Genomic DNA, 13326 nt, shown 5'->3' with positions numbered 1-13326 from the left:
GGATACACATGTGTGTAGGGATTCTGGAGCATGGAAACAGGAATTATGTTCTTTAAAGAAAACATTAGAAGGGAAATAGTTGCATGCATTTGCTGCCTATTAAGTTAGATTTTCCTTTTAACCCTTTGCCTTTCATTTTCTCTGATCAGACTCGATGCTGATGGTAGCCGAGCGGTTGGAGGGACCATTCAACATCGAATCTGTCATGGATCCCATCGATGTGAAGATCTCCGATGCCATCATGAACATGCAGGAGAACAGCATGCAGGTGTCCCAGAAGGTATGGTGAGGGCGCTAGGTGTGGAAGATCAGAGCTAAGGAATAAACTAATTTTTCTAAGAAAGCATTTGTATAACTAGCTGCTTTTTTTGCTGGAATGGAATTATGACCATAGCTGTAATTCACGACTTTTTAGTGTAACGGGAACAGGGTAGTTACTCCTTCCTAGACATATGTGTGTTGACTCAGTATCAGCAGTGAGAGCAAAGGAAAGAAGGATCACATGCGCGACTGCTTTGGGCTGCATCTGGGAAGGCCTGCTTTTGCATTTTCCCAAGCTCTTCTGCTGCTGTTAGAAAGTTTCTGCAACTGCTGTGTCTTCTTTGTAGGTTTTCCAAGGGTGCGGGCAGCCCAAGATGCTGGCCCAAACCCGGACGTCTCGCTCAGCCTCGGAAAGCAGCTTCAGCGCCCGTTTCAGGCCCTACAACCCAGAAGAGCGGCCGACGACAGCCGCAGGCACGAGTTTGGATCGGCTGGTGAGTGGGTGAAGATCTGTAGGCCAGCTATTTATAAATAAGGACCAGGATCCTGCGTCAGGAGACACTTGTGTCACACATAGCTATGGCTCAATGAAATTGAGGATTGCTCAACGAAAGAGCGTTTGCTCTGATTCTGAGATCTTCTCTTATTTTGACCACTAGGTGACAGATGTGAAGGAAAAGCTGAAACAAGCCAAGAAATTCTGGTCTTCCCTTCCCAGCAATATCTGTAACAATGAGAAAATGGCCGTTGGAAACGTCAATGAAGAAGAGTGTTGGAACGGGAGCGACAAAAGCAGGTTTGGATGAAGTCAAAACGCTTTGTTTGAGCTGAGTCCCATCTTGACTTTCTTGCCAGAGATTTCAGGGTTTTCCAGTATCTGGATCGAACATGCTTTTACAGGGTCATGGAACTGGTTTGGGTAAATTGGTTCATCCACTACACCAGGGGTGGGCAAAATCACCAGAAAATTGCCCCTTTCAAAATCATAAATTGGGAGTGGAGGAATCTGGGGGCTTTGAGAAGTTTCCAGGGTGTTCAGGTTCTCCATTTAGGGGTCCCAGGGGCCACATGTGGTCCATGGGCCACACTTTGCCCATCCCTCCATTTGGCTATTGTTCCTTTCCTGGCCATTGGCAACCTCTGGCAGGACTGGTTTTCCCAGTGAACACTTTCTTCCACTAATCTAAGCCAGTAACTGGTGGAAGCTTCACAAGACTTCATTGAAAACCAAGATGGCCACTTCTGACCTATAGCCATCAGTAGAGAGAGCTGGGGTTGTTTTTATTGCTTGCTTCAAGTAGCCTTTGGCGTCTGGTGATCCTGTGAGTAAGGAAAGAGCCCTGGCCATACACAGCCTTGCTCAGATCTTGCAAACTCAGTTTCATGACATGCTTGATTGAGTCAGTCTATCTTTTGTGGGATCTTCTCCTTTTCCTATCACCTTCCTCTTTTCCCAGCATTATCATCTCCTCCAGTGAGTCATGTCATCTGATGGATGTTTCCAGTTGAGTAGTTTTTACTTCTAGGGAGAATACAGGTTTGGTTAGCCCTAGGAACCGTTTATTGATCTCCGTGGTAATCCATGGTATCTCCTCCAGCATCGTATTTCAAATTAGTTGACTCTCTTTCTGTGAGCTCTCTTCACTGTCCTCATTTCAAAATTAGAAGGACCCTGACATGGATAATTCAGAGGTTGGGATTCAATTATGTAACTTGACTCCTGAGGATCTTGTCCAATTCCTTCACCGCTCCCTTTCTTTCACCTAGTTCTCTCCTAGTTTCTTGACTATTGATTATGCTCTGCATTTTGAATGATGGCTGAGTGAAGGTGTAGCTTAGTCACAGACTAAAGAATATCACAGTCATGGGGCCATCGTGACTAATGGTCATGGATGGGTTGACCATTGACAGAAGTGGTGTTTTTTTGCCTCCGTAGGTACGTCTTCGCTGTGACGGCAAATGGCTTAGCCAACCAGGCAAACAATCCAGAAGTGGTTGTCGACACCTCGAAACCAGACCTGGTGATTCGCCGGCAAATCGTAGCCCTCCGAGTGATGACCAACAAGATGAAGAATGCCTACAACGGGAACGACGTTGACTTTATTGATATAAGTAAGTGAGACGGCCCTTGTGTCAGATCAAGTACTGCTTTGATGTAAAGAAAGTTAGCGACAGATTTTTTTTTAATTGCTTAGAATTAAAAAGGAGATAATGAGAAAATGCAAAATTAAGACCTTCAAAAGAAGCATGTGTTGTAGTCCAATGAAGACTGTGGAATCTGACCCATCTATTTCAGGGATACATTCCCAGACTTGGATAGCGTAAGCCATAGATAATGGCGAAAGCTATATTTCTGCTGGAAGATGCCTGGAGCACCTCTAGCTGCCTAGAAAGGAGGTCTCTCTAGGCATCTGACTCTATAGAGGTCTTTCAGTACCACTCTTTAAGTAGTCTCTCTAGGCATCTGGAGGTCCTCCAGCATGACTCTATGGTCAACCTTTGTGTGGTGCGATATGAGTGACCCTGACATTAATTAATGATGTAGTCCACGGTGTTCACCTTCCTCCATTAATACAGCACAATTATATCCCCCTACCCATAAAATAATAATAATAATCTAATTTTCTCCCACCTCTCCAAAACGATTGTGGCAGCTTACGTAAACAACATTTAACAATAAAATAAATCCCATTAGTCCTCCTTCATAAACAATACACATAATTATAATATAAAAACTAATAAATACAGTTTGACATAATATAACACAATTACATTGTTCCCTTTGAGAATGAGGGTGTCTTCCATGCCATGCAGTCGTAACAGAGGTTGATAACAGCGTTGGATGCTGAGCGATTGTAACAGGAAAATCTTCTCTGTGTCCTCCGTAGGCGACGAAGGCAGCGGCGAAGGAAGCGGGAGTGGGTGCGAGATGCCGCAGTGTTCCCCTGAATTCGTGTTTAATGCGACAGAAGTCACGCGGAACACCAACAACAAAATGGACAAAAAAGCGAGCGATTCGGCCGCCGGCGCAAGCCTCTCGGAAGCGGCTCTCTTGTTCAGCATCTTCTTGTGCCTGATCGGCCAGAGACAGTGGAGATAACCGGGCCGTGGTTGTTTTGTTTTTTTAAAGCTCTGGAAAGGGGGGAAAAGTGACTTTTATTAAAAAAAATATTAATAATAATAATAATTATATAGTTAAAAGACACCTGAATTCACTTTTATGCCATCATAGTGACTTTGGGGCGGGTGGGTGGATCCTTTATAAGTTTATCGGACAACAGTGTACAGTTTTTAGTATGTTGTCACTGGTTTTAAAATGAGTTTCCCTCTCAAATCCTGGTTTGTTTTTGGGGGAAAGTGGGACAAATTTACATTCTTGCACACCTTCAAGGATCTGGACCAGTTAGTCTGACCTGTTCACAGAAGAAACCACAATAAATGTGGTGAACAAAAGTGTATATACTGGCCTGTAGTTAGCTATGCTTTTGTGTTGTTCGTTTTGGTTTTAAATCGATTTCCTTCCTTGCCTCTCCTTCCTCCCCTTTTCCTTTTAATTTTATTTTAGTCTTATTTCCTACCAAACGGACAAGTTCTGTCTTGATGTGTTATCGAAGATGGGTGTCTTTCCTGACATATGAAATTATTTGTACAGAAGCGAAAAGGTTGTTGTTTTGTTTTTAAAGAGAAGTAATTATCGTATTTCGCGGACGGGGGACGAAGTTGCCGGAGCGACAGTAGCCGCTTTGTGTAGTTTTTAAGTTCCCACACGTATCTGTTACACTCGATGCCTTATCTTTAAAAAATGGAAAGAAGGAAAAGATTGCGGAGCTAACCTTGGGAGGATTTTCGGGGCTTTGGAACAGAATAGGAGAGATTGGACTGAGACACCTGGCCTCTCCTTGGCAGAAAGCTTTCTCCGTTCCGACTCCGGCTCTTCTGTAACCCAATGTAATCCAACTGGATTTATGGGAATGTTTAACTATTTTTGGTTGTTAAGATGAGAAATTGAGATTCTGCAGCATTATATAGGAGTGGCTGAAGTCTTCCCATGGGTAGATCTATGCTCCGTTGCTTCGATGTAACTGGGATCATCTGTTTGCAAACTTATTTTCTGCTGCTGGTCTATATAGGAATCTTGAAATTGATCTTTTTGGAGCAGGAGTGGACATGGCATGGTCTCCAGAGTCAAAGCACCAGTTTGTTTAGTGGTGCACTTTTGGGATCGATTTTTTTTTTGGCCACAAAGCCACACAGAAAGCCTTCCCCAAAGTGTGAAACTATGCACAAATACAGCAACCCAGAATCCTGTACAACTTGAGCCTCCCTTATCCAAAATGTTTGGGTCAGAAGTGCTTAGGATTTTGGATTTATTTTTTGGTCCAGATTTTGGAGTATTTGCATATCTTGGAGATGAGACTCAAGTCCAAACAGAAAATTCATTGAGCTTCTGCATACACCTTATAGCCATAACCTAGATGTAATTTTGTACTTAATATTTTGAATAATCTTGGAGATGGGACTCAAGTCTAAACAGAAAACTCATTGAGGTTTCTCATATACTTTATATGCATAACCTCGATGTAATTTTGTATGTAATATTTTGAATATCTGTGTGCATGAAACAAAGCTTGTCTACATTGAAGCATCAGGAAGCAAAGGAGTCACTCTTTCAGACACCCAGGAAAATCTTTGCATTTGGGATATTTCAGACCTGGGAATTCTGGGTAAAGGTGACTCAAATCTGTACCAAGAGCCTCTGTTTCCCTCCACATTTCCTCTCAAAATGGAAATAGAAAGTGATGCCAAGGGACAGAGGAAAACAGGCATTTGGCTTTGGTGAGGGTTGTGCATGGTCCATAGGTGTATGTACTGTGCATGTATTTGTCAGGAGTGCCGGCCTTTGTGCATTTGCGCACAAATGTTTTCCCTCCATACCTCCATGGAATTTTATCCTAGGTAATAGAAATGAGCTTTTGGGCTACATACAAACGTGGGAAGTTTTTTTACCTGAAAGGAAGGTGAGTCAAAGGAGACAGCCTATATGCTTTCCTCTGGAACTCCTCGCCACTAGATAGGTGTCAACGCCTGCATTTGTATGTCTGTATATTCCTTAGCTTTAATTAAGTACCATAGATACTCGACTATAAGTCAACCAAACGTATAGGTCGAGGGCAGGTTTTGGGGCCAAAATAATGGATTTTGATATGAACTATAGATAAGTCGAGGGTAAAACTTAGGGGCATGTAATGAAGGATGTAAATGACAAAGCAAAGGAAGCCAATGCCAACGAACTAATAAAATCCCAGCAAGCAGAAATAGTTCTGCTCATAGAGTTGACTTAAACTCTTCTTGCATCTCACGAATGAGGAAAACAAGAGGAACTTAATGACTATTCAGTGATGTATTGTAAAGATGTCTCCCTCATTTTCCTATTATTATAATGGAACATTAATTACTCTGTAGCTCAGGGTCAAGCATTATTTCTTCACATACACACACAGCAAATTCTTGTAGAACTATATATATATGTGGAATAGTCTTGGCTGAGACGTTCCAATAAATCAGCCTTGGAAGCATAATATTTCTAGAAACAGCCAGCTATTTATTAAAACTCCTTGTTACTAAACTAGGCAGGAGCCTGGCTCAGTATTTGGTGTTCTGTATCCGTTTGCCTTTCCCTCCTTTCTTGTAGAAAACCAGTCAAAAAAGGATAAAGTATTCTCTTTAAAAGTTATGCATTTATACATATGGGATATACAGATTGTAAATAGCAATATTCCTTTTTAGGGGATTTTAAAAAGAATTTTTTTTTTTTTTTTGCAAGATGCGAGGAATGTGCTGATCATTTAAGAAACTACTTCACATGTAAGGAATTTCCTTTTTAGATTCCCCCCCTTCTCCCCCTTAAAAGCACTATTACATTGAGTTGATAGAAATGTAGTCAGGCCTTTGCTGCTAAGCCAAAGGAGTTATCCCCTCCAGACTTGGTTAGATTGATTTTAATTTAAAGTATTGGACTGGGCCAAGTTCGGTTTTTATGTCTTTCGGCGCGATTTCCAGACAAAGGGATTTTCTCCGTCTTCTTTTTTCCTCCCTCTCTATTGCTCTTAATGAGCAAAATTTGTCCATGCTGCTTTCCCTGTGCCTTTAAAAACAAAAGACACACACACACACACACACACACACACACACCCTTTATTTTATTTTATTTGGCTATTCTTGGGTTTCTTTTAAAGCACCAAACCTTTCGAACACACAAATAACACAAATTGTTCATGGTCCATCACCAAGATCTTTTGATGTCCTCTCAAACTGAAGAGATCTCTGACATCTCCAAAGCATCCAAACATTGCAGGTATGGTTTTATGAGAATGCTCCCAGAGAGTGCTTCCGGAGTGATGTGCATTTTTAAAAAAGAAAGCCTTTTAAAATCTCCGCTTGATGATACTCAACAATACTCAATACTCAACAGCAACAAGACTTGGGTGTCTTTCCAATACCTTGTTGTTGTTGTGTGCCTTCAAGTCACTTCCAACTTATGGCAACCCTAAGGCGGACACGCACACTACGACAGAATCCGTCTTGAAACCATAGAGAGCAACAGCTGCCAGTCGGAGTTGGCAACACTAGGTTAGATGAACTGAAGTCTAAAAAAGCTTCCTCAAAGAAGAAAACTTGAAAGCTTCTTGCTCTGGGAGGCTGGCGCTCCGAAAGATCTGAAGAAAGACGCAGAGACAACAGCCGGGATGGATTTGGAGGCCTGTTCGCATACCACCGATCGCAACCCTTCCAAGTGCGGAAGCCAAGAGTTGCCAAATTCATCTGGAGGGGCTTGGGCTTTGTCAGAGGAGGGTGTGTTGCCTTCTCCTGTTCCTCAGAACACCCAGAGGTTTGTTATTGCCTGCAACAAACAGCCTCACACATGTTGTTCAGCTGGCTGTTACAAGCATCCAGGCGTTTCGCTTTTGGAACAATGCTGTGGTGCTGCCTTATGCAAGGACTTACAAAACTGGGGGTTTCGGGTGAAGGAGGGTCACCATCGCTTATCTAGCGCTCCAGAAGTCTTCAACCTCGGATAGAGAATCTTTGCCTTTTCAGTCCAAATATCAAGCCAGGGACACCATAGATGTCCATTTCCCCCCTTTCCTTTAGGATGACCAGAGAAGCTGGGAGAGTGAGACTTGCCCAAGCCACCAAATGGGTTTCCATAGTTGGATGGAGATTCGGGCCTTGGTCTCCCAACGTCATAGACCAAAGCTCAAACCACTACACAATCATTTTTTGTGGGTCGGCCATGAAAGCCTTAGACTTTACACTACACAATGCTGGCTGTGTTGTCGTTGGGTGCCTTCAAGTGCACCTTCAAGTCGTTTCTGATTTGTGGCGACCCTAAGGCGACCCTATAATGGGGTTTTCTTGGCAACTTTTCTTCAGAGGGGGCTTGCCGTTGCCATCCTCTGAGGCTGAGAGAGTGTGACTTGCCCAAGGTCACCCAATGGGTTTCCATAGTCAAGTGGGGATTTGAACCTTGTTCTCCAGAGTCATAGTCCAATGCTCAAACACCACACTGGCTATACAGCCACTGAAAACCGTCGAGACCAAGACCCAGAAAGTTTCCAAAGCATCTGAAAGAGATGGCACTCCAGTGCCAAACACAGATATATCAGAGAGGCTATGAATGTCTGGCCAGGACTGCAGACTGTATATATGTATGTTTGCAAGAACATGTCTAGAATTATGCATTTTAAACATTTCCTTTGCCAGTGTGCACCTTATTTGTATCTCTTCCCCTAAGAAAGACATTTTGGATTCAACAGCTCTGCTGGCAAATGCGGGGCCCTGCAAATGTTGAAGCTGGAGTTTGCTTTGCAGGTTGGTTTGAAATTGCAACTGAGTAATGCAAGCTCAAGTTATTTCTCCTCCAGCCCTCGGTAGCCCCTCATTGCTTTGATGTGAAGGGAAGGGTGCAGAAAGGCACAAAAATGGAATGCAAAGCAAGCTCCTGATGGCAGTTCTCTTTCCCTTTTTTAAAAAAAAGGCTTCTGACTTAAGTACAATAGAGGAAACATCTTAATCTCTGTGGGGAGATCATGTAGTTGGGGTCGAGTGAACCAACACCTGCTTTGAAAAAGAATAAGCTGAAGATTTGCCTTACACACTTGTCTTCTCTTCTGTGGCTTTGATGAACCTTGCAAATTGAGCAAAGAATATACACATTTGTTAGAGTTAGGGGCACAGGAACCCCATGAAAGTGGGAAAACTGCAAATTAAAAAAACACACTATATTTTTCCAACCTGAGTGAACACCTTTCTAGGAACCTCTAGGTTCTCCACAGTGCAACTATATGGTCATCTTCCACCAGAGGCTGGCCATAGAATCACACTGGAGAACCTAGAGAAGTGTTCTAGGTATCTCTAGGTATCTCCAGCCTGACTAGGTCAACTTCTAGACAGAACCTTTTTAATAAAATCCACAAAGCCACAAATGTGGAGGATCACCTGTATATGACTGAATAGATGAGGGCTTTAGTTGTGGGTCAAATAATTCGGTGTGACTTGGGTAGCCACAAAGTGGACTTCTGCCATTTTCCAGGTGAGGGTGGAAGGACCCCAAATGCTGAAAACATGGCTGCAGGGGGCAAGGGAACTGGGGGAAAAGAGCTCTCCAACTGGTCATTGAATGTCAACACAATAACACCCTGGCTTTGCTGTGCATCACCCAAGGCCTCCCCAAGTATGGTCTCCATCTGGCCTGCGGCTGCTTCTTCAGCAGCTTTGAGGAACTGTGTGGAACGAATGCGGTACAGTGTGTTCTTCTAAGGGAGGGAAAAATAATCATTACGCATCAACTTTCCATCCAGGAAAAAAAAATGTTTCTGGTTTCTTGCACGGCGACATGGATGTGGGCCAATCCGTTGCCACAAGGGAGCCAACCCACAGCAGTTGGTTTCCCTGGTCCCTTCCTATGGAGGAGACATGTGGCTGGAGAGGGGCTTGCTCAGCCTTTTCGACTGCCCTTTGCTTGGAAGGAATATATACATATACATATACATATACATATACATATATATATATATAATATATGTAGGCTACTATGTGTGTTTTAATTTCCTCAGAGGTATTTGGCATGTGTTCGGAGATATAGCCATGCTGGTCTGGAATATCAGTTTGCAAAAAGATCATGTGGCACCTTTGAGACTTAACTGAGCAAAATAAGTTGTTGCATGAGCTTTGGTAGGCTTGGTCCACTTCCTCAGATGTATGGAATGAACTCATGCCCAGGAAGGACCTTTTTGTATCTAGGCAAGTATCTCGAAGAGGCTGATGGATTTCTACTGCATCCAGCTTTGAACACACTCCAGTCTTGTTACTCTGCTCTCCAGTGCAACAGGTTTGGGGTAACTACATTGTTTATGATAATAAATAAAATAAATAAAACTTTAATTTATATCCCGCTTTTTGTTACCACAATCAAAGCAGCGTACAACCTTTAAAAAATACAATATATACAATTCCCCCCCCTTAAAAAATGATTAAACAATTCTATCCATTAAAATTACAAACGATAAAATCTAAAAACAATACTACAATAATAAAATAACAGTGGGCAGAGTCTTCACTTATATATGTCTGTGGGGGGAGCGTTACATGGCCGGGATCTATTCCGGGAAGGCCTGCCAGAAGAGATCCGTCTTGACAGCTTTCTTGAGGCTCTCTAGGTTGGCAATTTGACAGATCTTGTCCGGCTGGCCATTCCATAAAGTGGGAGCAATCGCAGAAAAAGTCCTCTGGGAGGTCGCCGTCAATCTGGTCTTTGTGGATTGCAACAAATTCCTACCAGAGGATCTGAGGGTGCGGGTGGATTGTATGGAAGCATGCGATCCCTTAAGTAGGTTGGGCCCAAACCATGGAGGGCTTTAAAGGTAATGACCAACACCTTGTACTGTGCCTGGAAATGAATAGGCAGCCAGTGGAGTGATTTCAATATTGGTGTAATATGGTCACTCCTAGTTGTTCCTGTAATCAATCTGGCTGCCTTATTCTGTACTAGTTGAAGTTTCCAGACTAGGCACAAGGGTAGCCCCATGTAGAGCGCATTGCAAAAATCAAGTCTTGAGGATGCCAGTGCATGTACCACCGTTTTGAGGTTACCCTGTTCCAGGAAAGGGCGCAGCTGGTGTATCAGCTGAAGCTGATAATAGGCGCTCTTGACCATTGCATTCACCTGATTCCTCATCTGAAGCGAGGGGTCAAGAAGCACCCCCAGACTGCGAACACAGTCCTTTGAGGGGAGCATGAATCCCTCTAGGACTGGAGGTTGCAGCCCAATACCTGGTTTGGGGGCCCCTACCGTAAGTACCTCCGTTTTGTCTGGATTCAGCTTGAACTTGTTTTCCCTCATCCAGTCCATTACTGCTGCAAGACATTGATTGAGGGGAGAGATGCCATCTGTCGTCATTGCTGATGACCAAGACATGGAGAAGTATATTTGGGTGTCATCAGCATACTGATAACACCCTGCTCCATGTATACGGATGATTTCTCCCAGCAGCTTCATATAGATGTTTAATAACATCGGGGACAGGATGGCGCCCTGAGGGACACCACAATTAAGCTCTGTGTTTGAAGAGCAACTGTCTCCGACCATCACCCTCTACCTGAGAGGAAGGAATGGAACCACTGCAAAGCAGTGCCTCCAATTCCTAGCTCTCTCAGGCGTTCCAAGAGGATGTCGTGGTCTATTGTGTCAAATGCTGCTGAGAGGTCTAATAGCACCAGCAGGGTCACGTTTCCTCTGTCGATGGCTAGACAAAGGTCATCAGTTAAGGCGACCATGGCAGTCTCCACCCCATATCCCATCCTGAAGTCAGTTTGAAATGGATCTAGTAAATTGGCTTCATCCAAGACCACTTGGAGCTGAAGAGAGACAGCCCTCTCGATCACCTTGCTCAAGAATGGCAGATGGGAAACAGGTCTATAATTTTTCATGTCCAGGGGGTCCAGGGAAGGTTTTTTCAGAAGTGGTCTAACAATTGCTTCCTTTAAGGTAGATGGTACACAACCTTCCCTAAGGGATGCATTGATGATACGTCTAAGAAATGCCACCAAGGCATCACCTCCCTGGATGGCCAGCCATGATGGGCAGGGGTTGAGAGGGCATGTCGTCTTCCTCACCTTTCCAAGGATCTTTTCCACGTCATCAGTACTCACAAGCTCAAATTGATCCAGTCTAGTCTCATAAACGGATTGACTGGACACCTCATCAGTTGATTTTGCCCCAGTATTGGCATCCAGGTGGGCTCTTATCTGAGTGATTTTACTTGCAAAGTAATTGTTAAATGAATCACAGCAGACTGTTGATGGGTTAAGTAGAGGGTTCTGGGTAGATGGCATCACCATCAGTTCCCTCACCACCCTAAACAGTTCTGCCGGACGAGACTCTGCAATGCGAGCAGACGAGAAGGATCTCCTCGTTGCTTTTATTGCCTCTCTATAAGAATAAAGAAATTTCTTATGACGAGTTCTGTCAGATAAGAGTCCAGTTGAGCGCCATTTGCGCTCTAGTCGTTGTCCCACCCGTTTCACATTCTTCAGCTCTCTGGTATACCAGGGCTTTCAACAGTGATGTGTTAATTCCAAGCTCCGAAAACCCTTCCTTTAGCAGACTCACTCAGAAGTGAGGACTATTTACATCCTGCAGTCTCATGCAATTTTACTTGGGAACTGATTCCCATTAAACTCAGTGAGCCTTTTTTAATTTAAAAGTAAACATACTTGGGATCTGGGTGTCATTTTAGCATCTTTTGCCTTTTGGAGAGGAGGCTGCTTTCTTGTACTTCCAAAGCAGCCACCCATCGCTCCTCCAAAATGGTGTGACTTCTTTGAAAGTGTTCTGAGCATGCATCGGTTTATGTTGTTATTTCTTTTCTTCCCTTTCCCCTTCCCTCTTTTCAACATCCAGGGCAGATTCTCTGCCCATCCAGGTTGCTTGTTAACTGCACCAGATGTCCACCTTCATGTTAAGCCCAGCTTAGTGAGTAATGCAAAGGAAAACTCTATTAATTTCAAAGGAATCCAGTCCATTCTTGGAAGTGGTTTGCAAGCGTCAGCTGAAAAATGGGTACCGCTTTGCTTTTGCTTTCTGTTTTTGGTTTGCTTTTGAACCTGTAAAGTGAATGGTGCTCAGAGAAACTGCAGCAACTATAGGACCATAGCATTAATTTCCCATGCAAGCAAAATTCTGCAACAAAAACTCCATGGAAAGAAAAATCCCAGCGGTACAAGCAGGGTTCAGGAAAGGAAAAGGCACTAGAGACCATATTGTAAACATACGATGGTTAATGGAGGGATTTCAGAAGATATATATGTATTTTATTGACTATAGGAAACCCTTTGATTGCATTGATCACAAAAAGCTATGCAGTGCTCTTAAAGAAATGGGAGTGCCAATACATTTGATAGTCCTGATGAGGAATATGTATTTAGGACAAGAGGCAAGTGTTAGAACAGAAGATAGAGAAACAGAATGGTTCCTAAAATGCAAGGTTCCTAAAATGCAAGGCTGCATTTTATCTCCCATCTTGTTCAACTTGTATTCAGAAAATATCATACGAAGAGCTGGTTTACACTCAGAAGACGGAGGAATGAAAGGAGGAAAGAATATGAACAATCCAAGATATATGGATGACACCATACTACTAATGGAGAGCATCACCGACTTGGAACAGTTACTAAGGAAGTGAAAAGAAGAAAGGGAAAAGGCAGGCTTAACGCTGTACATGAAGAAAGCAAAAATAATGACAGCAGAGGAACTACATAAATTCAACCAAGACAATGAAGAAATCAAAATAATTTTTGCCAGGACTTGGAGAAGTTGTTTTGTTGAATGCCAATTCCCAGAATCCCCCAATTTTTGGAAGCTGTAGTCCAAAAGATTTCCTGCCCTTCTTTCCCAGTCTCTGCATTTGTCTTGTCTGGTTGCAGAGGGCAAAAGGAGACACGTACGCCAAAATGATATGTTTGTGGCCCCTTCGCCACATAAACATATGTTTCGAATCCAGGGCT

At 43.3% G+C, this 13326-nt stretch overlaps 1 protein-coding gene across 1 annotated transcript in view; it reads left to right on the top strand.

The window, feature by feature from the left end:
• GPC4 (glypican 4) overlaps nt 1-3719 on the top strand; it is a 52126-nt gene extending 48407 nt beyond the window's left edge. The window contains exons 5-9 of the mRNA XM_042479277.1: nt 150-280; nt 609-755; nt 921-1057; nt 2198-2373; nt 3150-3719. Coding sequence (XP_042335211.1) covers nt 150-280; nt 609-755; nt 921-1057; nt 2198-2373; nt 3150-3361 — 803 coding nt within the window. The 3' untranslated portion in view covers nt 3362-3719. The remainder of the gene's footprint in view (nt 1-149; nt 281-608; nt 756-920; nt 1058-2197; nt 2374-3149) is intronic.
• Nucleotides 3720-13326: the final 9607 nt, after the last annotated feature.

This window comes from Sceloporus undulatus, chromosome 7 (assembly GCF_019175285.1).
Source record: "Sceloporus undulatus isolate JIND9_A2432 ecotype Alabama chromosome 7, SceUnd_v1.1, whole genome shotgun sequence".
Lineage (NCBI taxonomy): Eukaryota > Metazoa > Chordata > Lepidosauria > Squamata > Phrynosomatidae > Sceloporus > Sceloporus undulatus.
This window is presented reverse-complemented; position numbering and strand designations above follow the sequence as displayed.